The sequence below is a fragment of the Phaethon aethereus genome (assembly GCF_964289735.1).
Source record: "Phaethon aethereus genome assembly, chromosome: 1".
Classification (NCBI taxonomy): Eukaryota; Metazoa; Chordata; class Aves; order Phaethontiformes; family Phaethontidae; genus Phaethon; species Phaethon aethereus.
In genome coordinates this window covers 70,380,157-70,405,153 of record NC_138575.1, presented here as the reverse complement: position 1 = coordinate 70,405,153, position 24,997 = coordinate 70,380,157, and the positions used below count along the sequence as shown (strand labels likewise).

The following is a 24,997-nucleotide window of genomic DNA, read 5'->3' as shown; positions in this document are numbered from 1 at the left end:
AGAATTGATACAGTCCCTATTCCAAAGGTTCCTTATTACTTGCCTGGGGAAATGAAAAACATCAGTTGTCTTCATTGAAAAGCTATGGGCTTACACAGAATCATTTATTCTTGACTGATCAGAGGCCATCGACTGAGCCAAGCAGGCAGCTTTGCCAAGCTTGGACAGAAATCCATCCTGCAGGAAGCTGTTGCCGAAGCAGTGCTTCAGCTGGCTGCTGAGATTCCTAATTCTAGTTGCTCAGACATGCAGAATCTGATAGCTGTGAGACTCTTGTGTTACTACGGTACTGAAATGGCTTTCTACTGTGACACTGGGTAGTCTAATTACAAAGCTATTTCCTGGACCACAGATTACCAGCAGTGGAGTTGATGCAGGGTACCAGTACATGTTACTGGAGATACTGTAAAGGATTAGGTTTGCTCCCGACAAGCTCTTTAGAAGGGCTGTATGTTTAGTGGAAAGAGCTGTTCATGAAGCAATGGGAAAGGGTTGTCTTGTTTGGCACAGGTGTCAGTTTATGAGAAGGAACTTCTGTTAGTGACTGCATATAAGGTATATCACATAGCAAATAGCTTCTACTGAAGGGTCCTTTGAAGAGGAGCAAAGCAGTTCCTGAGGGGACAAAGTGGTGACGTGTTATTCAGGGAAACCACAAGTTCTCTAATGTTCTTGCCAGTAAGGCAGAATGAAGTTGCGGTCCTCGGGGGTCTTTGGGAGAAGGAAAGTTTTGTGTCTTGTGTTTGATTGACTTGGTCCCGTGTCTTGAAAACTGCATAAACATAAGAGTGATTGCAGGGGAGAAACCACACAGTTGTGAAGGATATGGTCTGGGTTGGACCCCCGGTTTTGATGGAAAATTTACACCTGCCTTGAGCTATTGCCTGTCAGTGTTTGTCAGATGGAATTCCTTAGCTGTACTTGCGTATCAGTTTAAGTTTAGAATCTTGCTTTTCTCTGGAGTTAAGAGTTACGAGGCCAGCAGTTAAAATGAGTTTGTAAGGCAGACTGTCTCTGTGTCTGCTGTACAGGTGGGGTAGGGGTGGCTTGCTAAGACAGGATTCCTGGAAAGAGTGAAGTCCTGGCAGAATCTGCTCTGAAGCAGTTTTTACTTTCGTTGCAAGACCTTTAGTGCTCCCTTGGAAAGGCAAAACTGTCAACAGATCAAGCAGGTTAAAAACCTCACCAGTCTGCTGCTTGCAGCATTCTATGGCCTGCATTTTCCTCATGAAATGGATTACAAAGTTTGCTTTATTGAGCTACGCTTTGAGAATGTTGATCTGTGTTGTCAAAATTGGGTTTGTGCTATCGTGAGCACCCTATCAGCAGCTACTCATGAATGAAGTTAAGTGTTAATAACTGTTAAGTGTAAGTGCACAGTGGAAATGTGTGTAATTTGTTATGTGATGGTAATATCTCACCCGAAAATGGATTGTGTTTCATGGTGTGGTGGTTAATCTCCTCAAATGAACGTCTACTTTATAAAAACACCTTCCATGGTGGGTTCTATTGCTTTCCAAGCCATTTTGGCTGCTTTTGGGAAAGAGCATCTCACCAGGGACATTGAAGCCATTGAAAAGCCATGTGGTCTATCCAGAAGAGGATCTGACTCTTTGGGTATGGAATGGGAGACGAGCCTTTTAAACTGAATTTTGTTCTGGCTTTCTAGACTCTGAGCTTACAGCCTTCAGCAGTTTTCTATTATAGTTTCATAGGTCTCCTAACACCAATGAGATATGTGCGTCATACATAAGCTTAAATCACTGATGTGTGCAAAGATGCTTGTAAGATGGAGATCACATGTCTTTTGGTGCAAATCTTTTCTGCCTCTGGAGGTCTGATGCTTGTTCTTTTGAGGTGGTCCCCTAAAGTGTGGTAAAGGTGCAGCAGTACAAACTCTTTTCAGTAATTCTGTTGAAACTGTGGTTTTTGAAGATACCCAATGACTAACAGATCACCATAGGCAGCAGGAGCTGAAATCTTAACAGAAGAGAACTGACAACACCAATGATTTCTGCAAATACTGTTTTTCCTACTTAATTTCTTATTTAAATCTGTTGATACATCTTTCCTCTTTCCTATAACCATCTTTGTCTTTGCATGCTCAAAGACAGAGAGTCCTACTGGAGGATGGAACTTGTACTTCAAATACCTGTACAATGTTATATTCTGAAATCTGCCATGGAAAAATACACAAGTTTATGAAAATGTTGAAAATTGAAATGCAAACTTGGCCATGGTCAGAAGAAAGTCCATGAACATCTGTAGTGGTTGAAAATGTTATCATCCTTTCAGCTAGAAACTAGTGACTTCACAGCTGAGCCTTTTAAAACAGCATCTAAATGTTCCTCATCCACTTCAGTGCAAAGTCATGTGCTTTAGTTTAAGCTGCATGTAGCATCTGTTTGAATTAGAAGAGTTGGTGTTTTTTTTTTTTTTTTTTGCTGAAAGGGAAGAGAACACCCAAACAGATGTTAGTGCCAGCTCAGCTGTAAGGGCCGTAAGGAACATCTGTAATATCTTTAAACAGCATGCTGTTTGTTTGGAGGCTGTCTGACTGTGGCTTTGGATACGCAGCGTTTTTTTTTCACAGTGCAACAATTTCCAGATATATTCTGGTGAGAACTCAAAAGAAAAGGAAAAATCAGGCAGAAGACACATTAGTAATCAAGAAAATGGAGGAGACAAGACTGTACATAGTAATGAGGTACAGAACTAGAAGGGCATGTTTTCTAGCATATTAAAATGAGAACATGTATGTGCATTGTGTAATATTCAGACTCTTAGATATGGCTACATTTTAGCTATAAACCAGCTGTTTTCTGTTCCAGTAGAACGGCAAAGTACAGTGTAACTTGCCTGACATGGTTCAGTATCTGTAAGTTAAGGAGGAGGGATCTGAAGCTGAGAACAGAACACTGTGACTTGAGTTGTATTGTTAATGAACTGTAAGTAACAGTAATTAGGTCAACAGGATGGATATCTTTCAACATTGCATGGCACAACAATAAGTAATTTTCATGAGAGCAGTTCAGCTCTGCTATGGAAAGTTCCAAGTTGTATCTTTCACTGATTGTAAGACCTTAAGTCAGAGACTCAACTGATTGATATAAGTACATGTTGACTGTCCCTAGATGTATCTGTGAAATGCACATATGGTCGTGTGGCTATGGGTGAAAAACTTTGGTCTTTCAGCTTCAGATAAAATGTGGCTTTAGGTCATTTGTGAGAGGTGTGGGCTTAGGATCACAGTCTCTTAGTTCACGTGTTCTGGCCTGTCTCACCAAAGCCAATGGTAATGTTATCTCTTTTCTACCAATATTATGATTTTTTTTTCCTTTTTCTGTTTTAAAAAAAGCTGAGGAATAAGGAACGTTCTCGGACGTGCCCCAAAAAAGTGATCATGCTCTCTTCTTCCACTCCACCTTCCTCTCCACCGTATCCCAGGCAGCAGGTGATTCCCTCTGCATGCTCTGTCCCTCTGTCTTCATTACTGCTTGTACAAGTGACTAGATCAGTTACCAGATATCCCATTTACAAAAGCATTTCCAATTTTTTTTCAGACAGTGATAGGGCTTCTTCAGCCTCTTAGATTAGAAACACAGGTTGGCGTTAGCTCACCGGAAGTATGACTATGATGATTTTCTGATGCACTGGAGACTCAGAGATTTTACTGTAGGGTAATTTGGACTTACAGTGGCCTTTTCCAGTTTTGAGTTGCAGCAAAATATAAATTAAATGTTTGAGTAGTGCAGGGAAAAAAAATGCAACTTCTCTCCATCTCTACTCTTCATTTAAAAAGTGAGAATGAAAATTTGCCCTTGTATTCATGAAACTCTTTCAGGATTACTTGTATGAAGTGCCTTTTTAGAGCATTGTAGTGGCCTGCACATGTCCAGTGTGGTCTTTTTGTTTCCCCCAATGGAAACACACCCAAACCTTTGTCTCACAAGAGTTTGTGTTCAGTCTGTCTGAGTTTGAATTTGGAGCAGTGAGAGCTGTTCTGAACAGAGTGTATAAATGTACATCCAGATGTTTGTGCACATGTGTGTGTTGTCCTTCTAGTTAAATATTACCTGAAATTCTTTAATATTTGTGTCTTGTTGCACATGGTCATCGTGCTTCTTTGAGATGTATCTTTTTAAAATTTTTGTTTCATTTTTCTACTGCAGTAATAAATGCCACTCCTCCCTGATCAGTCCTAACCTTGACGTGATAAAAAGGCAGCTGCAATTCCTTAAACCTCCCATAACTTTAAATAGGAACTGTACAAATAAATTTCCCCATAGGTGGAAAATGTTTCTTTGTGGAACACTTGTATGCCTATAAACTCTGTAAAAGCATGTTACCTTTTAGCAGAGTAGACAAGACTTATTCTTGGACATAAAGTTTGACTTGCCTTATTTGCTGTGATTTCTCAGTTTTGTTACATGTTACATTTAATCTGGTCTAATTATTGTCAGCCTCTGAAGCACACATTCTCCGCTGCCTCTCTGGTGTCTGCATCTGCAAGATAGACCGGCTCTGCTTACTGATCTGATTTAAAACAGTCCTAACAAAAAAGTGGTTAGTTTTCTGGCACGCTGTGGACAGCACGGTGCAAGAAAGGATACAGGAATGGACACCTGGGTAGAATGGGTGGGGAAAGCCCTTTTCATTAGCAAAACCTGCATTTAAACTGAATTGAGTATAATATTATCAGATGATGTGATAGCTAGCTGCCTTCCTCTTGTTGACAACCTTTGAAAATTTTGACAGATACATTTTATGAGAGAAGAAGGGTTTTCCCCAAGCTTACAGATAGAGAAACTAAGGCAGTTAAATGCTGACTTTTACTTTTTAATCTATGGCATGGAATTAATTTTCCATATAGAGAAACTGGCTTTCAGTCACTAAGGACCCCATAACTCTGTGTTTTCCCTCCGTAGCTAGCTTCTCCAAGTGTGTGTTTGTCTTGTGTCTTTTTGATTGCCTAGTTCAGTCATGAGAGCAAACCCCTGCTGGGTCCAAGTGTGCTTTGACCATTTTCTACATTGTGTCCTGTAGGAAACTTTTTTTGCATGTCTTCTTGCTCAAACAAATAATAATTAAAAAAAAAATATATGGCTCCCTCCTTTTAACTCTGAGGAATTTTTACCCCCTGTGCTACCTATCCGATCTGTTAGACTCAGTTGAGAGCAGTCTGCTTTTGGAGACATTCTTTCTTCCTTAGGAATGATTTCTTTTCCTGAAATTATCTTGGCCCAGGCCTCATAGCAATTCAGATGGATCTATGTCCTTGTTACACTGATGTCTTTTAAAACCTGTACCTCTGTGCTTCTAATGCATTCATTTTGCCACTTCTTTTAAACTTTCCATTTCCTTCCTTTGATCTAACGTCACAGTATGAGTTATATTGTGTGTCTTACCATCTTTATCATACTAATTTCATTACATTGTGGTACTATATTGTGGTTTACTGACCTAGTATGGATATATACGGACTGTTTTATAAAAATTTCTCTACAGGATCCAAGTTATTATTGCCAGTTTTAGAATATTCTTCTTCATAAACTGTTCTGCTATCATTATGGCCTCTTTTCTGCCTGCATCATAAGAAAAATCAGATTAAGTGTGTTTTGACTAGGAGGTTGGTTTGTGGTTGTTACTAAGCTCATAATTTTTGCCTGCAGAGAAACAGGGAACCTGGTGCCAACTATCCTGGGGAGCAGAGTCCCAGACAGGAAAGGGTAAAGAGCATGAACAAATGGCATGGATGCTGATGACACAAGGCTGTGGTGGATGTGTGTAATACAGAGAGCAAATGTATTGGGTAGTGAAACACACTTATCCTAATGCTGCTGTCAACACGCTGGAACTGCTGAGAGTCAATTAGGAGCGATTTTCTGTGTGATACCTACATAAATGCATAACAAACCTTTAGCAATAGTTTGCTGTATGCTTTTTATTTTGCCATGGATCTAGCACTTAAGCTCGTCTCGTTCTTCTTTTTCTCTTACACCTTTTTAATTGAAGTATGCTGTGGCTGTCGCAGAACAAGAAGAGTTATGTTTTGTTCTAATTCATGCGAACATGGTTGCATTGTTTCCACTGCTTGCTTTCTGGATGGTTAAACAACTGGCATTCCATCTTGCCTCCTACAGGCCAAAGTAAAAGGAAAAATGGTGAGGCATTATTTAGTGTAGAGACTTTGAAGCCTTCTTAACAATGGAATATTCAATAGTCTGTCTGAATATTTCAGTGTTATACAGAAGCATGGGATAAGAAAAGATAGGCACTCAGAAGAATTGGTTGATTTAAATTCACATTGACAAATTAATTGACATACCAGTAAAGGCTTTGAATGAATTAAGTCATAAGCGGTAGCCAGCTATGAAACTGTTGCAACTTTCAGAATGTGTTCTAACAAAAGACTCTTGTGGGTCAAATGTTTTCTGACGGGCAGTAGAAAATGAATAAGCATGTATCTTCAGTGACACAGAAGCCCACATCTCTATGATAGGCCTTAGTTTTAGTGAAAATGATCTAGTAGGAAGGAGTAGGTGGAACTGAAAGCAGCTGAAAGTAGAGAGTATTATTAACGCATCTGAATGGAAAAAATGTTTCACGTAAATTGGGTGTCAACCCAATTTTCTGTTCTGCTTTGGAGGACAGTTAGCAATACGTAGCAGCACCCTGGCATTCTTGACAGATCAGAGATTTCAGAGAGCCTGAGATTTCTTCATGCACATGTTTGTGGTTTCTGGTCCATTTACTTTTGAACTCCACAAACAAATGAGCTGAAGTGTGTGTAATATTGCAGGTACTACTTCCTGTCCTGTACAGGAGGGCCACAAGCCATGTCTTTTTTTCTATGTCACTAAGTATATCACACAATGGTCTAAGAAGATTGATATGAGAGACCAGAATAGCAGAGGTGTCAAGTATTGTGCCTGGGATGTGTTGATAAGACAGTGCAGTAAGAACAAGTAGGGCAGTGAAGCTGCAGAAGTAAAACTAGCAACTTTTGTGATAGTTTTATTTTGTTGTGCTTTGTTTCAGCCAGTCAATCTCATTAAACATCTCTTTGGCAAGTAAAGTATTCACTTTTCATATACCAGTGGAGATGAACTCATTCTTTATGAGAACTGAAGTATGTTATACTAAAAAAAAAAAAAAAATTTCTGTGCACAAAATCTGAGAAACACAAGCATGTGCAGGTTTAGATATGTAAAGGAAATCCTTGAGAATCAAGAACTATGGTGAAATAAGTTGTCAAATAAGCTCCTTTGTGCATGATAAAGCCACTTTTTTTTTTTTTAATGGTAATGCCAGAGAGAGAGGCCACACGCTTGTTTGGTTTTGGCTGCAGCAATCCTAGGTAGGAGAGTTGTGAGTAATGACTAATTTAACTGTTTTTTCTTGGCCTCGAGGATCAAAACTTAACACTTTATTAGAACAGTAGACGTTGGAAATAAATAATTTCCATTTATTGGAAATCAGTCTTCACATGGGAGCTCCTCTTACAGTTCTGCATGTGAATTTTATACCTTTTGTCTGGTGTTTTGATGTCTATTCCTTTTGGGGCTTTTTTGCTGGTTTGTTTACTTCCTCCTTCCTCATCTCACAGAGATCTCCTCGTTTATTTTCTGATGACCAAGTGCCTGAGAATGTTGAGCAAAGGGCATGTCATCTGGCTGCCCTCCTGGAGTCCAAACCTGCAGTGAGGCATCAGGTGACTACAGCCCTGCCGATCTGGAGCCCTTGTATCAGTGTGGGATTCTGGGTACCGGTGACATCTCGGGTCAGAGGGGTAGAAAAATTCACTAATATACCGTGACCATTGCTGTACAGTCATGTGTTTAAAAAGACACAAGTCTATTTTGTGTAGTATTTTTATCCTACTTGCCAGTTCTTAACTGTCTCCTTATTTGATGAATGGCAATGTTTCTGTTTCTCAAAACACGATATAATAAGGTAAAAAACGGTCTCCAAGCTTCAGAGTACATGCTGCAAACCAGCTGCACTCCAGACCAAATCATCTCACAGTGGCCGTTTACCAGTCAGTTGCTCACAAATTTTACTTGCTTCTGGAAGCAAGAACATTCGCATTTTCCAAGCACAATTCCTGGCTCTGAAGTACTACTTTTGTGTCCATACTTCCTGTATACTTATTTCCAACGGTAGAGTTGGCAGCTTGTGCAGATTTTCTTTGATTCCAGTGTATACTTTTGGTTTGGTTTTGTGCTTCATTTTCTCTCCAGTGTGTCATCTTTGGCACATGGGAGCATGCCAGTTTGAACAGTGGTTTCTTTAGTTTCTAGTTGCTTGCCCCTATCCCTGTTTTCAGTTATCTTCAACAGCATTTGGCAAACTGGAGAGTGATTTTTGGAAGACACTATCTACAGAAGTGATTTTTTTCATAACTTACTGTTTTGAGTTAACCATCCAAAATCAAGCTCTCTTCTTGGTCTGGAGTATAAACAGTCCCAGAATTTTGCTGGTGGGCATAACTCTTCCAAGCCATGTCAAAAGGAAGTTTGTAAAATTTAGGTCACTTTCCATTGCTGTTCTTTTGGGAATGCTGTCTTTTGCTGATAATTGAAGTCAGTAAAGCTGTTCTTCAGGAAGGAAGAGTGAACTGCATTTGAGGCAGAATTTGGGGACAGAGAAAAAACCCATGAAAGACTGGGTAAGGAGACTAATTTAAACATACTAACATCTCTTTGTTAATGGGTGACACAACCAAAGATCTCAGGCATGATCCAAGGACAGCATGCTCATGGGCATTTCCTTACTCAGTTGAAATGATTATACAGAAATGAGCATCTAGACCAAAACATCTTGCTCCTTGCTCATTTTGTGTTGCTCTCTGGCACTTTTAAGCTCCTTTTGAGGGTGGAAAAGTAATAGCATTACAATGCAAAGATAGAAATTATTTTTGAAATTGTCTAATTCCTGTATAGTGCAGAATTAAGGAGGAGAGAAAATATAGGGGAGATGGAGAACACAAAGTAGAGGAAAGGATAAAGTGGGTAGGGCAGAGAGGAAAAAAGGAAACAGATGTTGGAACACTGCAGGCAATGATAGATTATGATGTGGAATTTAAGGGAAGAAAACAAGAAAAAGAGTAGTAAGAGAATGAAAGCTTAGCAAAGACAGACATTCTCGGAAAAGAAATTTGATTAAATGTTGATGATTCTACGTATAGAAAATCTGTGCATAAAGTAAACAGTTGTATTTCTTTAAATTGGGGAAATTGTGAAAGTCAAGCTGTTTTGCATTTTGTCCAGTAGATTTAATCTTGAGGCTAGGCTATTGTAAGTGTCTAGAAATAGCTATTTTCATGGGTCATGCAGCTACATGACATTTATTTTTTTCTTTTTATAATGGAAAACATAATTTTATTGTAAAAGAGTGTCAGATATTTGGAAATATGTATAATTTTTCTTTCCAGATTATAAGTTCTAGGAATGCACAGTTTCCACCAGCACTATTGGTCTGATACTTCCAACTATTGTTTTTTTCCTATTTAGGTGAAGTATTTCTTGTGAGATAGGCATACTAAGCCATAGAGATAATGAGAGGGGTATGTTGGAAGACAAAATTTTGCATTCTCCTGTGAGGAACCCATTTCAGAAGGATGCAAATTCTCAGTTTGGGATTTATTGTTTGCATTTGATAAGCAAGAACAGCAGTTTGGTTTATATTGTTTCATTCTTTTTAGTGTGATGTTTCAAATGTGCTTACAGTAAATTTTGGGTTGGAAATTTGCTGCTAATTACTGGCAGTGCATACAAGTTAACTTCTTTCTCTTCCATCCCCAAGGAGAGCAGGCTGTTGGTTTATATAGTTAAAATATAGAAGAGATCTTACAGGGCCTGAAATACAATCTAGTGCCTTGGGCCAGTAATATAGAACAATGGGATATCCAGGAGGAGCAGAGGAAATTGATTTAGAATCATTGCCAGTGGCTTAGCTGGTTAGGTTACAGGAGGTTGGACATCTGTGGAAGCAGGTAACTGCTTCCAAATGGTCCTAAATAACTTAAACCTAACAAAGAGAAAATGAAGAATAACTTACTCTGCCTCACTAGGGAGAAAATGAAGATACACTGGACATTTTTGTCTAAGTTTTCCTACAAGAGTCTTTATGATTTTTTTTTTTATGGTGGGCAGAAGGGCCTGAGGTTTTTTATTTTCTGCTCTCTTCCCTCTGTAGTCATGTGTGATTGTTTTGATTTTCATTTTATTTTTTAGCCTGAGACTGAACCGTCTCGACGATTCTTTGTTGACCAGTGGGAGCTCTCTCTTAGCCTCCGTTCTTCTAATCGCCCTTCTTCACCTTCATCTGACTCTCTTCGACAGGTAGCATTAGCCTGAGCATTGCAAGGTGCACTCAGCTGTGTTCGCTTGCTGCACCCTGGTCCCACCAGCCAAGGACACACCACAAGAGATGGCTAAGCTTGCAATGCTTCACCTGCAGAATGCAGTGTCTGTGCATATTCATGCACAAAGGAGAAGCCAGAGGCAAGCTGTGGCATAGCTTGGTTACTGTCAGCCGTAAAGCAGTTTGAAACTATATATATTTAACGTTTGGTGTAAATGAAAAGCTTGTGGTACATCTCACTTTCAAATCAGTTTTTCTGAGCACTGATAGTCCTTCTGGCTTTGCAGTTAAGCTTTCTTGTTTTGCTTACTGCTTTTGTGGAGGTCTTGGGCCAAACTACAGAATGCATTTGTGCATATATGTTTAACGGACAGTATGAAATAGAAAGTACTTTGGCTTTCTGAAAAATCACAGAGAATTTGAACTAGTTGCAGTTTTCATACGTAAACACCAGGAACTTGATTTGACCTAAGCTGGAGGGGGTTCTTTGCCCGCTCTTGAAAATATTGCAGAATGTTTACATATCTTGAAGGCTTTTGCCCACTGGAGGAAAGAGAAAATGCTTCATTTAAGACCCAGTATTAGGCCAGATGTGATGTATAGGAAAAAAGCAAAACAAATCAGAAACACAGAATCCTAAATCAAAAATTCAGCAACTAAATTTCCCACACGAAATAGTCCAAGGTATTGTGAGTTAAGATTAGCATAGTCACATTTTAAGCATGGAACGTCATATGTGCTGGTAGAAATTTAAAGATCCTGAGGCATTTGCAGTTGAGGCTGGATGAAGGTTTCAAATCAAAACTTGTTCAGTGGAAACCTGGTTCACCTAAAAGAAAAATTTTCCCATGGAAAAACTTGAACTATCTTTTAAGAAAACTTAAAAAGCCTCAAAGGTTTCTGGCCTTTTAGAGGAAAATGGAAAACTCTTGGCCAGATGGTTATGGTTGCCAGTTAAAGGTCAATGTTGAATGAAAGGAAGAAAATTTTTTCCAGTGGGCACCATTTTAAATGTAATATTTGACAAGATATTATGTGTCACATTCAAAGGCAACTCTGCCCACATGTGTGTGCACACGTTAGCTGAGGAGGAATATGGAACCTGGAAAATTTTGGAAGACAAATCAAGTGTTATTTCTTGCACATATAAATACTGTGAGTGCTCTGCATTTTGGGCTGGAATCAGTAGACAGGTATAAGGTCTTTCTGGGGCAGAAATAAACCCTCATTACCGCACTGGCACAGAGCTTAAGGAATTAGGACTTCAGTGGTAGCAGTGGTAATCTCTGATTGCTGAGCACTCCATTTTCAAAATCTTTTTCCTCAAAGTACCTCCCATTCTGTGGTGAATTTCAGTTTTTGTGATGCTTCCTGCTATTCTCATGTCTGAACATGGGGAGGTCTTAAACATTCCTAAAAGGCTAATAACACATACAAAATTTATGCTGTTTTATTAGCTGTAGGAAATAACTAATGTGCTTCAAACAAATTCTGGTGAGTAAAGGGGTTTTGAGATACAACTTTAGTCCTTTCCTTCAGAATACTGTTATCCTTGGTATTTTACGCTTGCCAAAAGCTGGAGAGTCTCTCTGATGATCCTTCATTTGCCGAGGAGACTTCATCTAGGAACATTCATAATGCTTAGTCTGGAAAAGAAAAATTGCTTGGTGTGCTCCTTGCTGCTCTAAGTCAAATACATGCTGTTTGCAGTGTGATTGAGCTAACAGGGATATAACCACATAGTTTTCTTAACCATGTAATTATTGCCAACCGTTGTAAGTATGTCCTGTGAAAAACACTTCCTCCGCTACTGCAGTGACTGAACTTGGCTTGCAAACACTCATTTTGTACCATCTAAGGTAACAGCCAACCTGCCTAGATTTCTTGGAATAGTGGGGGGTTTTTAGGTATCTGAAGTTATGGAGTCAATCAATACCCATGATAGGGAAAAGTTTAGTCATAAAGCCGTGTTCACAGTTGAACAAATATATGTTCCAGATGTATGCAGGTACGGCTTGAATGCATTGGATGAGGCTCTTGCATATTTTTCCATATAAACATCTGTATATTTTATAGCATTGGAAGAATTCATCTTTTTGAATCACTGTGAGTTCCTTAATTAAGGAACTCCATAAATGAATTCTAGTTGCTAAACATATAAATATGCTGTTGTGATCAGCATCTTGCATTAGACTATGTGATGTGTCTTCTAAAAGATCTTTGTTTCTGATGCCAGTTTTACCTGGAACCTAAAATCTTAACCTGTATTTGGCCTCATCTTTGAGAATTGTCTGTGCTCAGGTTTCCAGGTGCAAAATACCCCACAAGTAAATATAAGATCTGCTTTCTTCATCATTGTAGTATTTCTAGAACACTTAGAGAATGCAAAATGCAAGCCTTCTTTTCCGCTGTTACAGTTGATCCTGGACTGGTGATTTCTGATGACACTAGCTTTGCTATTACTACTTGTCACTTCATATTGTCCACTGTCTTGGCATGATTTGTCCTCTCTGCACCTTTTCACCACCTAACCTATTATAATTTTAGTCATTTTTTTACATTTTTTTTTCCTTTTCTTTTCTCACTGCCCTATTGTTTTATTCCATCCATCTGGTAGAAGTATATAAAGATGTACACAGGCGGAGTGAGCTCATTGGCTGAGCAGATAGCCAATCAGCTTCAAAGGAAAGAGCAACCCAAAACCCTTCTAGACAAGAAGGAACTGGTAAGATGATGTACAAAAGATGATGTGTGTTTGTGATTAGATGTACTGTAGATCTGAAGTATTGTGAGTGTCCAGTTGTTACTACCACTGATGGAATCTGTCTTAGCTTTGTGAAAGACTTCATGTCCCTTTGTCCACCTGCCCTCACTCTTGTCCTCATTTTCCTTGCAAAATGTTTTAATCTAATCTCAGCATCCAAGAGTTGTACATAAACATTTGAGAAACTGCGTGTCATATTTATGAAGATGTGTTTGATCCACTGGAGGTACTTCTGCTTTATTGTTTTTTGGAGGAGATACTGATTTTGATAATGTAGGTCTAAGAATTGCTGTTGGAGGGATTTCTAATGGTTTTGGCTTTCCACCGTATGACTCCTACAGTCATTTATTTCAAGGTCATCATTAATAGTACTGGTGTCCACTCTTCCATCCAGAGCTTGTTTTACTCCTGCCATATGTAGACATGGCATCCTAGGACCTTCTTCCCTGGACAGTAAGGTTAGTTTTTGATGTCCTGATAAAGCCTGTAAATTGTGTCCCAGAACTGCAGCATCCATGTGTGAAAAACTGTAGCATCCAGGTGCTTCTGTATCCACATAAATGAGAAGAAAATATGACCATGCAATCTTGGTGAGGCTGAACACACACAAATTTAGCCATGCCTATTTCTGTCTAGGGCTCGCTCAAAAAGGAGTTCCCCCAAAACCTGGGAGGCAGTGATGTCTGTTACTTCTGCCGAAAGCGAGTCTATGTGATGGAAAGGCTGAGTGCTGAAGGCAAGTTCTTCCACCGCAGTTGCTTCAAGTGTGAATACTGTGCGACGACTCTGCGCTTGTCATCTTACGCCTATGATATTGAAGATGGTAAGAGAAATTGCCTTTTTGTCAGAATTCTTTTAACTGTCCTGGAAGTCCATGCAGTGATTTCAGCTCGCTCTTTGCTTAAAAATTATTTAGTGAGTTAGGGAAGTGAGTAACTTCCATTCCAGAGACACCATCTCTCAAACTGTTGAAACTATATGGATTTCCTGTGGCTTGATCATGCTAACAGCAAAATAACTGAGGTGTTAGGATTTAATTTAACATAATAACAGCTGCTAGAATGCAAAGAAATAAATAGTAGTTGGGGGCTTTAAAAGGATTTGGGGGCTGAGTTTGAAGGCTAGACCCTTTATTCTTATTTCGGTACTGTCAAGTGAGGAAACTCCTTAGTGTTTAATATCACTTAAGAGAAATAACACATCGGAGGCAAACGAAGCCAACTTTTTCTTGAAGACATGACAACTGTCAGGCTCTGTATGTTTATTTTAGATGTACTAAAATAGGAACTTTATAATCAGGGGCTGTGATAATAGCTTATTACAAACGAAGTTCTGTTTACGTAGCGAAAAATGGAGCATCGAAGTTGAGTATAAGTTAACGTTATATAGAGAGAGAAAATGTTGAAGTAGTTACTGAAGATTCAGTAATGACTTTTCTGTATCTGATAGTCTGAGGAAGGAATATGATTACAAAACTTGCTGATGACTCAGTTAACAGAATCTAACATGCTAAGAATTAAGTGAAGCTTCAGATACATCTTACAAGTCCGAGAAATGAGACAATATGGCAGCAGATGAAACTCGATTTATCAACAGTGTGCATATTGAAAGTAATGATTTGACATGACACATCACTTGCGAAAAGTAATCTCATCCTAAGAGTAGCAATGTGTTGCATTCTTTGCTTGAGCAGCGATTGACAGAAATTTCATGTTTTCTGAAGACAAAATATGAGAAAATATCTCAGACAAGCCTTTATTTATATGAACAGGTATGCCTTTATTTTCTTCCACAGCTGCCATTTATCTTTACTCCTACCTCAATAGGAAAATATGTGCAAAATGATTTGAAACTAGTGAGAGGTTAGGTGGAAAGGATTCTGCTCCAGACAGGGCAGTGTAGAAACCAAAATAACAGGAAAGAAGTGTTAGTTCCAACAGTTTTCCCCATTAGTTGACACAAAGATGAAGTAAAAATTATAAATGGATATGCCACAGGATGACACTCTGGAATATTCTACTGAAGATTGAAATGTTATAAAATTGATAGGCACCTACTGCGTGTAGCTAGGAAGAGTCTTTTTGCATATACTGGGTAGAATAATGGCCATGGAAGCACCATCTAGGCTTAAGGGGCAAAAAGAAGGAAAATTATTATTAATGATGCATTATCTAATGACTTTAAGTAATGGACTTGCTTGGTCGCCAGGAGTTGAGGCGCTTGGAATCATCAAACCCGTCTCTGAGTAAGGAATAGAAACCCCATTATTAACTTGGAAGGTCAGCAGACTTGGCATGCAAGTTTAAAGGGGCCAATGACAATTTTGAAATCAACATCTAAAAGTAAAAGCTTCATCAGTAATCAAAGTTGGGGAGAAAACATTTTTTTGAGCACTACTGTTATTTTGGGCATTGACAAGTAACTGAATATTGTGATTATATGATTAACAATAACAAACTGAGCTGCTCTGTCAGCTGTATGGGCTGAAACAGTTTTTGCCACCAGATTTAGTGATTCCCTCTACCAGCAAGCTTATGTATGCATTCATGGCCAGATAGTCCTCAATGAAGCAAACACAAAGCTCGGAGTTTCAGCACGCTTATAGTATTGATTCTGAAATGATATCACATGCCTAACAGTTGTGTGTGTGTATGAAGCAGATATAGCCAAACAGAAATATGTGGTATCCCATCTAATATAATAATTGTGAAAATTTAGCTTATATTTCATTCTGGGTTTTCTTTGAGAAGGAAAAATCACGAAGCCGTACATACATTGTTGCTATTCATCTAGCTGTTTGCACTGATGAGCATTCTGCAGTGTTCTACAGTCAGTGTCTGGTTTTAGGCTTCGAAGTCTGAGAATTTTTATGTTAAAGAGCTTTTCTGTTGTTATTGTCTTCAGGCAATTTGAAAGAGCAGTTTTTGGAAAGAATGAATAGTCAGAAATGTTTATTTAAGCAGAGACTTCTCAAAAGATAGGGTTTGTCACTTTTCCATACAAAGCACTGTGCAAATACCAGCTCAGAAAAACAAGAGGAAGGGGTAAAGGTCAGAATATAGGTTTGAAATGCATTAGCAAAATTGTAGGAATAGGATAGCAGTAGGGGATGCTATGGGCTGCATATACGAAGCCGGATACACTGACAACAGTACACCAGAAGACATTATGTGCCATCCATTTGCTGCTATTATTATTATTTGTATTATGGTATTACTAGTGCTGCTTTGACTTCCTGACAGTGTTCAGATACCAGTGAAAAACCCATGTAGACTTCAGGGGTGTTACTAAACCAGTAATATCACAAAAGGTCTTAATTGTGAAAATGAATCATTGGTTGATTGTCCTTTCCACAAGTAGCCACTGTGCATTTTTAGAGATGGTTCTTTGGGAGTTAACACTGTCCTCTCCCACTCTCCTCTGCTGGTTGTATTCATTCTTGCTTTTTCCAAAAGTGCTTCTGCCAGCTTTTCATGTGATGATTTCTTTGTTCCTCACACACTGCCGCATTGTTAGCATGTGATACCACACAAGCCTCACAGCTTTGCTTTGGTGTTTGATAGGATTTTAAGCTAAATGGCTGTCAGGCACCCAATGAAAAGGAGGCTAGTTAGGAGGGGGAGAAAGGAGGGCTGGAGTTAAAACTTCAGATAGTGTTTTCCTCCGTGTATAGTGAATAAAGTAGATGGAGCAATAGGAACGGCAGCAGAAAATAAATTGCAGTGAGATGGACATTTATATTGTGCTAAACTGCTGTGTTCTGATTGCTGACCATCATTCGTATTTTATCTGCAGGTAAATTCTACTGTAAACCTCATTACTGTTACCGACTCTCGGGTTATGCTCAAAGGAAGAGGCCAGCAGTGGGTCCTCTGTCAGGAAAGGTAACTCGTTACTTTCATCTAACATGTCATGTTAATAGGTATTGATTCTTAACAATGAAAAAGTAAATGTGCTGGGGTTTTTTCAGAAAGTAGAAAAATTCAGAGTGCATCGAGTTGCTTTTTTATGTCATGACATCTTGCAGTTCTAGAAATTTTATTTAAAAGCAGTTCCTTTAATTACCACTTCTCTTTTTTCATGGTTCTTACTATAAAATAATGTGCTGTCCCATTCAGAACAGGATTTTTGTTTTCTTGTCAGCTGAAATACTTATTCAGTCTATGCAGAGACGAAATGATTTATGTTACCAGTTTTGGTTTTGTCGCTCCATGTTTTTTCTTAAGATGAAACAAATTATTTGCATTTGCTTTTGAAATGTGAAGTTCTGCCCCACTTGCATAGGCTGTGAAGAAAACCTGCCTTCATTTCTGAATGTTTTCTGTTTGTTAATGGGAACCTGTGTGGAAGGAATGGATATCCCTTTTCCTATACTATCGTAATGGAAGCATTTCTGCTTTAAATATAGGCTCAAGACCCACTGTGTAATACAGAAAAGTCTCCCAGCTTTTGTCAGTACAATCCCAGGCACTACATTTGTCTCCTCAACCCCCCTTTTCAGTATTTTTGCGTACTCTGTCTGAGCAAACTATACGGTAGTGTCTTAACAAGTTCTCTTAAGCTTGCATGCTACAAACTGTCCTTCCTCCTTAAATTATATTTTCCTTTGTTTTAGTGGTGGTGCTTGTCTTTCTGCCTGTTTCTCAGGTTTTATTAGTACAAGCTGAAGCTGTGCTCCTTCTTTTTGGAAGGATAAGGGAAACATCCCAATACTTGTGCCATACTTCCTGCCAAAAATAAAGACTAAAAATGGTACTTGTTTTATTTCCCAGATGAGCAGACTTCAGGGATCTTACTGCTTTGACTTTCTTGGATACCCAGCTTGTTTTTTTCAGAGCTTTAATAAAGCTATAAATTGAGAAGGAACATACTTAGTTTAGAACTTGCCTTATGTGATGATTAGGGGGTATCTTAACTGCAAGAGGGATGTCTTCCTAGTTCAATGTGTTCAGTACATGTAGCCTCACATGAAAAAAGAGAGTGTTGCTGAGGCATTTTCAATTTTAATATGAATTTCATTTCCCTACATTCTTACAGGACACCAAAGGACCTCTGCAGGACTCCATGGCAAGTGATGGAAGTGGACGGGCAAATACCATCTCCACCTCGGCAGAGAGGGCCCCAGGTAGCTCCGCTTCCTTCTTTAGCAGGGTGGTGCAGTACTCTCTCGGCCTCTTTGACAGAGTTAGGGTGGCAAGCCAGCACCTGCAAAGCACAGTTTCCTCGATTGGGCACCAGGTAGCCCGGAACCCTTTGGACTCCTTTTTCATGTGTCAGCTGATGGCTTTTGGGGTTCCCTTTCTCTATGTCCAGTCAGAAGTTCTTGTGCAGATCCTAGGGGAATTCTGTGGGCAGCCTGCTGACCAGTAAGAATTAATGTGACCCAACTTTATGAGCTGTATAATTTGTGTGATTTTGGGGTGCTGTGTGAATTTTGTGCATTATGTGAAAGTCTCAATATATATTATTTTGCACTGTGGCTTTGGGGCCTAGATGTTCTCAGTCCTTTCAAGGACGTTATCTGAAAGAATTCCAGGAAAACACAGATGCTCAGCTGAGGGACTCCTCTGAGTGGGCCTAGATAAAGATCCCTGGTCTGTAATACATGCAACTCAGTGAAGTTAATTTAAAAGTTCTTCTGACACACTGGAATAACTCTCAAACTGGATTTCTGTGTTTGCCTGAATTCTGGGTGTGGTTTCTTGTTCTCCCAAGCTTCTCTTCATTAATCTGGTACTTGAATGGGAAAGATCCCATTATTTCTGGATTGTGTCTCCTTTGGAATTCCGGGTGTCTCTGACAGTTAATGGGATCGAATTCCTTAAACCCCTTGAATTTCCTGGTGCTGGCAGGTCATGGTGCTCTTCCCTCACTGCCAGAATCTGTGCTGCTCCTAGCCATGGCCTTGGGGATGAGGTGGTATGTGTCTGTCTTACTGTGAAGTAGTTTTGCCTTTTAACGTGAAATTCAAATGCCTTCTAACATGGGAGAAGTGTCTGTGCTACAAATGCTCGTTTGCCCACCCCCTAAGTGCTCATGTAGTGATGTCAAAGGAAGAGATTTGATTCCTAGTGTTTGTTCCAGAACACTATGGATAAACTAAATCAGATGCCTTGAGAGAGAGAACATACGTAGAGCAACACTTTGAGAAAAGAATGTTTTCTCAGTGCTAGCTGAGAAAAGGCCTTAACAACAGGCAGGCAAATAAAGATCATGCTTTTCTTTGACTTTACGTATTATTTTTACAAGTGTTTCTAAGATTGTAACTGAATGCAATCCAACAGAAATTTATTCTTAGTGTGTGCAGTTGATTCTTGAAGTGTAGTCACTTTCATGTTTTCCTCTTTTGTTTGCGTGGAATTTCCATATGGCAAAATGGAGGAAAGGGAAAATGGAAGAATGATATTTGCAAAATGCTGTGGACAGATGGGATAACTATGGCATTTTTTGTGTAACTGGATAGACTTAAAATTGCTTTCTCTAAAAGTGAAGATACTGTATTTTTTTTAGCTGGAATATATTCTTTAAGATGAATGGAAAAAATATTTCTTGGAGCATAGGGCATCTGATGTGAGAATAATGTAGTTTACAGAGTGAAGCTGTCGATGATGAGAAGTGGAAGAAGGAGAGTTTAGCTATATATCTCAATTAGTTTATCAAAGCAATTGCTGACAGAAAGTCTCCTTCCTCTGATTTAGTCCTTCCAACTGACCAAATTTAATTTTATCTTTTATAAATGAGCATTCAGTAAATAGCATCTAAGTGGACACTCAGTAGAGCAAGCAATAGGCCATGATTTGCTATAAACTTCTATAAATCAGATGTTTCCATCTCTCTTTATGTAGTGGTGACACAATCCTGTAGCAGAACTGTAGTATTTCCAGAGGCATAAAACAGAACAGACACCATTTTATCAAATGGCAGAACTTGAAATCTAGGGCTCCTTTTGTTTGCTTTCTGCTTTTCGAAAGCAGTGTGTAACTGTAGCATTGTTCTTAAAGCTTTTGGACCTTATAAAGCTTTGCCACTTGCAGTGCCCAAAGTACATTAGAACATAGCTTAGCTGGGTCAAGCTAAGTCATCTTTAACGCAGCGTGTTGTGTGTGCATGACAGAAGTACATTTAATGGTAGAAGAGTGAACAGTGCTTCCGCCGTTCTCCCCCTTTCTGCTAGAAAAATGCCGTTAGTGGCTGAAACTTTGTTTTCTTTGTGAAGTAGGTTCTAAGTAGACCTTTAGACTACTGGCTTAACAATGGTTACGAAGCAGGAGGAGGCTAAATGCAATGTACCTTAAAAGCAAGCCACAGTGTCATTCAAGGCAGGTCAGTTCTTTGTTGGCGTACAGTCATGTCCTGTAGGTAACTACCTCTAGTTCATGTTCTTGCTGGATACACAGGTCAGGAAACCTGTCATATATTTGTGGTTGCGTATGGTCTGAGAAAAAAAACCCAAAAAAACCCCACCCCCTTTTGAATTACCAAGCTTGATAATACAGTAGAAGAATAGAATATTATTCCTGAATAATCAAAAGGAGTCTGTAAGACTACATCTCAGTATAACTCCTGACTTTGAACTATCTGTGTATATACTTTCTTGCAATTTATTAAATTGTCTAAGAGACTATAGACATTCTGCTTTCACTGTAGAGTAGACAAATACCTCAAGAAAAAACCTGTTTGAAATGGAGATAGAGGCAGAGCTCTGTTTCCAAGGCTCCACTTCACCCATCTGGTAGACTCATCTCATACAGGTCATACATCTCAAAATGTTTGACCTCCATTAAGGCAAGTGCACCAACTGGAATTTGACAATAGCAATTTCAGACCCTGAGGTCTGAGGCAGTCCTCCGTAGTGCGGTAGATCTTGATGTGGAGTCTAAGTTGCCTCTAAAATGATTAAGTAAAAAAAAAAGTGTAAAATGCACAGGTTTGATATTTGATGGAGATGTAAAGATAGGTTAGAAGGCAAAAGGAAGGTGTACAGCAGAAACATCAGTTAAAGAATGTACAAGAGAAAAAACCTGCTGTTCTTAAATGGTATACCTCTAAGTTAAATTCAGCCCTGAGTCAGCAAAACACTTGTTCAGTGCAAGGCCTGCTTTTTAGTTGCCATGGAATCCCAAATGAATGTAAATTGCATGGGTTCTCCCCCTACACTCACTGCCTCTTTTACTATGCCACCAAATCTGGCCTCTTCTTTTTTAGCCAGCTTAATACTTGAAAAATACTCAATCACAAAATAACACTCAGAAGGTTTGATCAGCTGAGGCAAGATTGGTCACAACAAGCACTTGGGATGTGTTACTAACCTGGTTGGCTTGTATTAACTTTGCTAAAGATGTCAGTCCCTCACTGGGTGGCCGCAGTCTTAGCTGGCATTTAATGTATTTTGTCTGTCCCTTGTATTGTAATGATGACAGTTGCAGGGCACAATCTGTGATAAGCTAGTTGAGGGCGTTTTTTAGCAGTCAACTAGAATCACCCTTCTTGTGAAGGTTTTGCCTGGTTTGCCAGAGAGCCTGCATAGCATCTTAGGTGGTGATTACAAGGGATGTTCCCAGGGAGATATAGTCGAACTGGATCCTGCAATATAGATCAACCCTTCAGTTTGGGAAGTGGCAACAAGCTTTTGAGTGATGGATGCCATTCTCTCTGGGGAAGGGAAGTTGGGGAAAGCTGTTACTATGCTTTTGGTCCTGCTGAACTGTGGCATGCTTGTCGTAGATTCTGTAACCTTTCTCTGTACCCTGTCTGCCTGTTTTTCTCTATCTTCTGCGTTTGCCTTTGTGCCAAAATTGCTGCTATTGCCAAGAGAAAAAAAAACTTTGCTTTTCAACTGTCTCTCCCTTTGATAATCTGTAACTGCTGTGTCTTGAATTTTTTTGAATATTATTTACAATACTTTATATGGTTTTAATGTGCTTTTAATGCAAATGCTATTTTTCTGTTTGTTCTAAAGGTCTGTAAGAACATATTTCTGAACTTTCAGCTCTTTATTGACAGATGGACTTGGAACAGTCTTTACCCCGATCAGCTTTATGACAATGCTCCCTGGGGTGACTTTAGCCAGTGGTGTTTTGTTGTAAGATGTTTCCCATTTCAGGCTTGTGTTCTTACAGCAATACATTTCTGTCCCTATCGGCAATAGGGAGTTCGTAAAGGAAAGACCTGCTAGGGAAACTCATACTTCAAAGTGTACAGCAATAAAAAGCAAGTCATGAGATCTTTGCTGTAGTTATTTGACCTGTGAAAGATTTAAGAAGCCAAATATAAGCCATACTATGCAAAACTGAAAAATGCAAATTTTCAGGGACATTAGGTCTCCTGCTTTAAAATCACAAAAAAAATATAGTGTATGTGATACAGGCATGCAATATGAAACATTAAAAATCCCTCTATGGGTGTGCCTTAAGTGTTTTCAGGGTGCAATGTTCTGAGCAAAGGCCTTCACAGTAGACTTAAACAAGTAATCTGTTGTATATAGCAAGCAAAGCTGGACTTTACATGAGGAAGTTCTTTTGCTGACTTAGAGAGCTAGAGAAGGGTGGCTGCTTCCTCTAAGCGTGCCCTTTAAAGTAAATTATCTGAGCCACATTTTCAAAAGGATCTTAACTCTCTGTACAATTTTAACAAATCTTTATGAATGCATCCAATATTATTTGCACACAATTCTACTTCTGTGTCTAACAAAGTGTGAATACATTTTACATATATTTCTGTATAAAAATAAGCATCTTGTTCATAAATACTGCCTTTTTATGGTCCTGTATACATTGAACATGCCTTACTTGGGAAAATGATTTAGCTCAAAGCAATACTGTTTGCTTGTGCAAACAAACCCATCTTCATGAAATTCTCCACTTGGTCACTTCTTTTATTATTCACATATGGTTTTTGTTCTTGTATTAATTTGGTCTTTTTTAAACATTAAATTACAGAAGATAGCAGCAAACTAATTCTGTGACGTGTTCTGTTTGTGGTGCCTTCATTTTAAACCACTTGAACTGTGCATTTACAAATACATCCACCCCCCACCCCCACCCCCACCCCCCCCCCCCCCAAAAAAATAGTATATCCACGTTTCAGGGTACACCACCAAATTGTGAGGAAATAATAATTCCTGTACTACTGTGCCTTGAATGTTGTCTGTTCTGTTTGGAGGAGCCGTGGTGGTGTGTTTTGCAGGACATGACACATGATACTGAGCCCTTTTATGGGGTTTCATACAGCTCCAAAGAGTTATGATGCAAGATTTATTTCCCTCTGCTGGAACATTTAAAATATAAACTTAAGAACCAGACCCTGTGATATTGGAAGCTGAGGCGAGTGTGTGGATTGCCCGATTAGGACCAAGGTTCAGTGCCCAGTGAATCATCGCTTAATAGCAAGCCAGGAATCTCTGTTAGGTTAAGAGCTTGACTGTTCCCAGTCCATCGTGTTCCTTGTCAGTGTTCTTATCAGGATTTGGGTGGCTTTGGCATAAAGGAAAGGATAATGCTAAAGGACCTGCAATTTGAAGCCCAGAAAATTTGGAAAGGCAGAAGCATGATGGAAAGGTTATTTGTTCTGAAGAGGGGAGATGCAGCTGACCTGATAGACTTTCACTGAAAAGTCCTGAAAAAGCTTTTGAGGGCTGAGGAAGAATATACAAAATAGTGATGTGCTGAGTTTGTGCTCAGGGCTGGATCCTGCTAAGAACACTATTTCTTGAGTAACTGGGCTCCCGATTCCAATTCTCTCTCTAGCTTTCAGACCTGTAGACTTGTGCCACTGGAATATTTGTTTATTGTTTGTATGTGTATATTCTGAAGGGTGATATGAATTTTTCTGGGCACTTTAAGAGCTTCATTGAATGTTTTTCTGTCGTAGAAAAATAGTATCAAGTTTGTGTGAAGGAGTTAGTTTTTTTTAAATTGCAGAATTAAAATGTCTGGGTTTTTTTGAAGAGTGGAATCTGAGAAATGACCATTTTGAGATTGTTTCCCTCAGAGAAAAGGAGGGAGTCTGCATAAAATAAGCTTGCTGACAGATAATGTTCAAGTGAGACGATTAATGCTCAGAAAGGCTTCATGTCTCCATTGTATAGCTGCTTTGAAGATTTTGATTTATGCAGTTGTTTTTAACCTGTTTTTGTTTTGGGTGTGTGTCTCTGAATTATGTAACACATGGTTTTCCTATTGCTGTGAAATCAAAACATTATTTGTTCAACTGTGTGAAATGTTCAAGGGAATAAATTCCAAACAAACTCCAGGTTTCTGAGTTTTTCTTTGTCATCCCCCTTCTCCCTCCACTGGTTCCAGGTGAGGGATGCTGCAGTAGATACAGAGTTGGGGGAGAGTGGAATGAATAGATCTGGCAAGCTGAAAAGTAAAAGACATTTTGGGGAGCTCCATGCCACATGCCACCTGTCACTGCAAAGTAATACTTTTTGGGCTTCTGTATCGTGTTTATTTTAAATTTTCCTGTTGTGGTTTGCTTGGAGTGCAGGGCGTACGCTGCACAGACAGCATGACACATTGCTATAGAAAACCTGCTAAAGCCCCCCCATATTAAATATTCTACTGCTCTGGCAAAGCTGGCTTTGGATAGATTCACTGTCAGTGTTGTGGCTTCACTGATTTTGGTCTATTTGGGAGGCGGTTTTGTGTGCCTTGCTGCAGGCCAGAGGTCTTTATTGCACTCTGTAAGCAAGGCAGTGATACCTGTGTGTGAGGGGAAAGGAGGAACATGGGCAAGTGCAAGTCAGCGACTGGGAACAGAGAGGCATAGCCTTTGCACATGGTGTGGCAGGTAAGCGTCTTGGGAGGATTCGCTTCCTCTTGTTGGTATAGCAGCATCTGTGATGATGATGAGATGTTTCGATGC

At 39.3% G+C, this 24,997-nt stretch overlaps 1 protein-coding gene across 6 annotated transcripts in view; it reads left to right on the top strand.

Annotated features, from left to right (window-relative positions):
* MICAL3 (microtubule associated monooxygenase, calponin and LIM domain containing 3) overlaps positions 1–24,997 on the top strand; it is a gene marked incomplete at both ends in the record, with an annotated part of 106,809 nt that overhangs the window by 22,503 nt on the left and 59,309 nt on the right. For 3 of the 6 annotated variants that reach the window (XM_082013556.1, XM_082013555.1, XM_082013554.1), the window contains 8 exons: positions 3,359–3,454; positions 5,673–5,729; positions 7,610–7,714; positions 10,239–10,346; positions 12,986–13,093; positions 13,769–13,955; positions 16,928–17,016; positions 18,170–18,257. In XM_082013556.1, coding sequence (XP_081869682.1) covers positions 3,359–3,454; positions 5,673–5,729; positions 7,610–7,714; positions 10,239–10,346; positions 12,986–13,093; positions 13,769–13,955; positions 16,928–17,016; positions 18,170–18,257 — 838 coding nt within the window. The remainder of the gene's footprint in view (positions 1–3,358; positions 3,455–5,672; positions 5,730–7,609; positions 7,715–10,238; positions 10,347–12,985; positions 13,094–13,768; positions 13,956–16,927; positions 17,017–18,169; positions 18,258–24,997) is intronic. The other 3 variants (XM_082013557.1, XM_082013559.1, XM_082013558.1) reach the window with 2 other exon arrangements.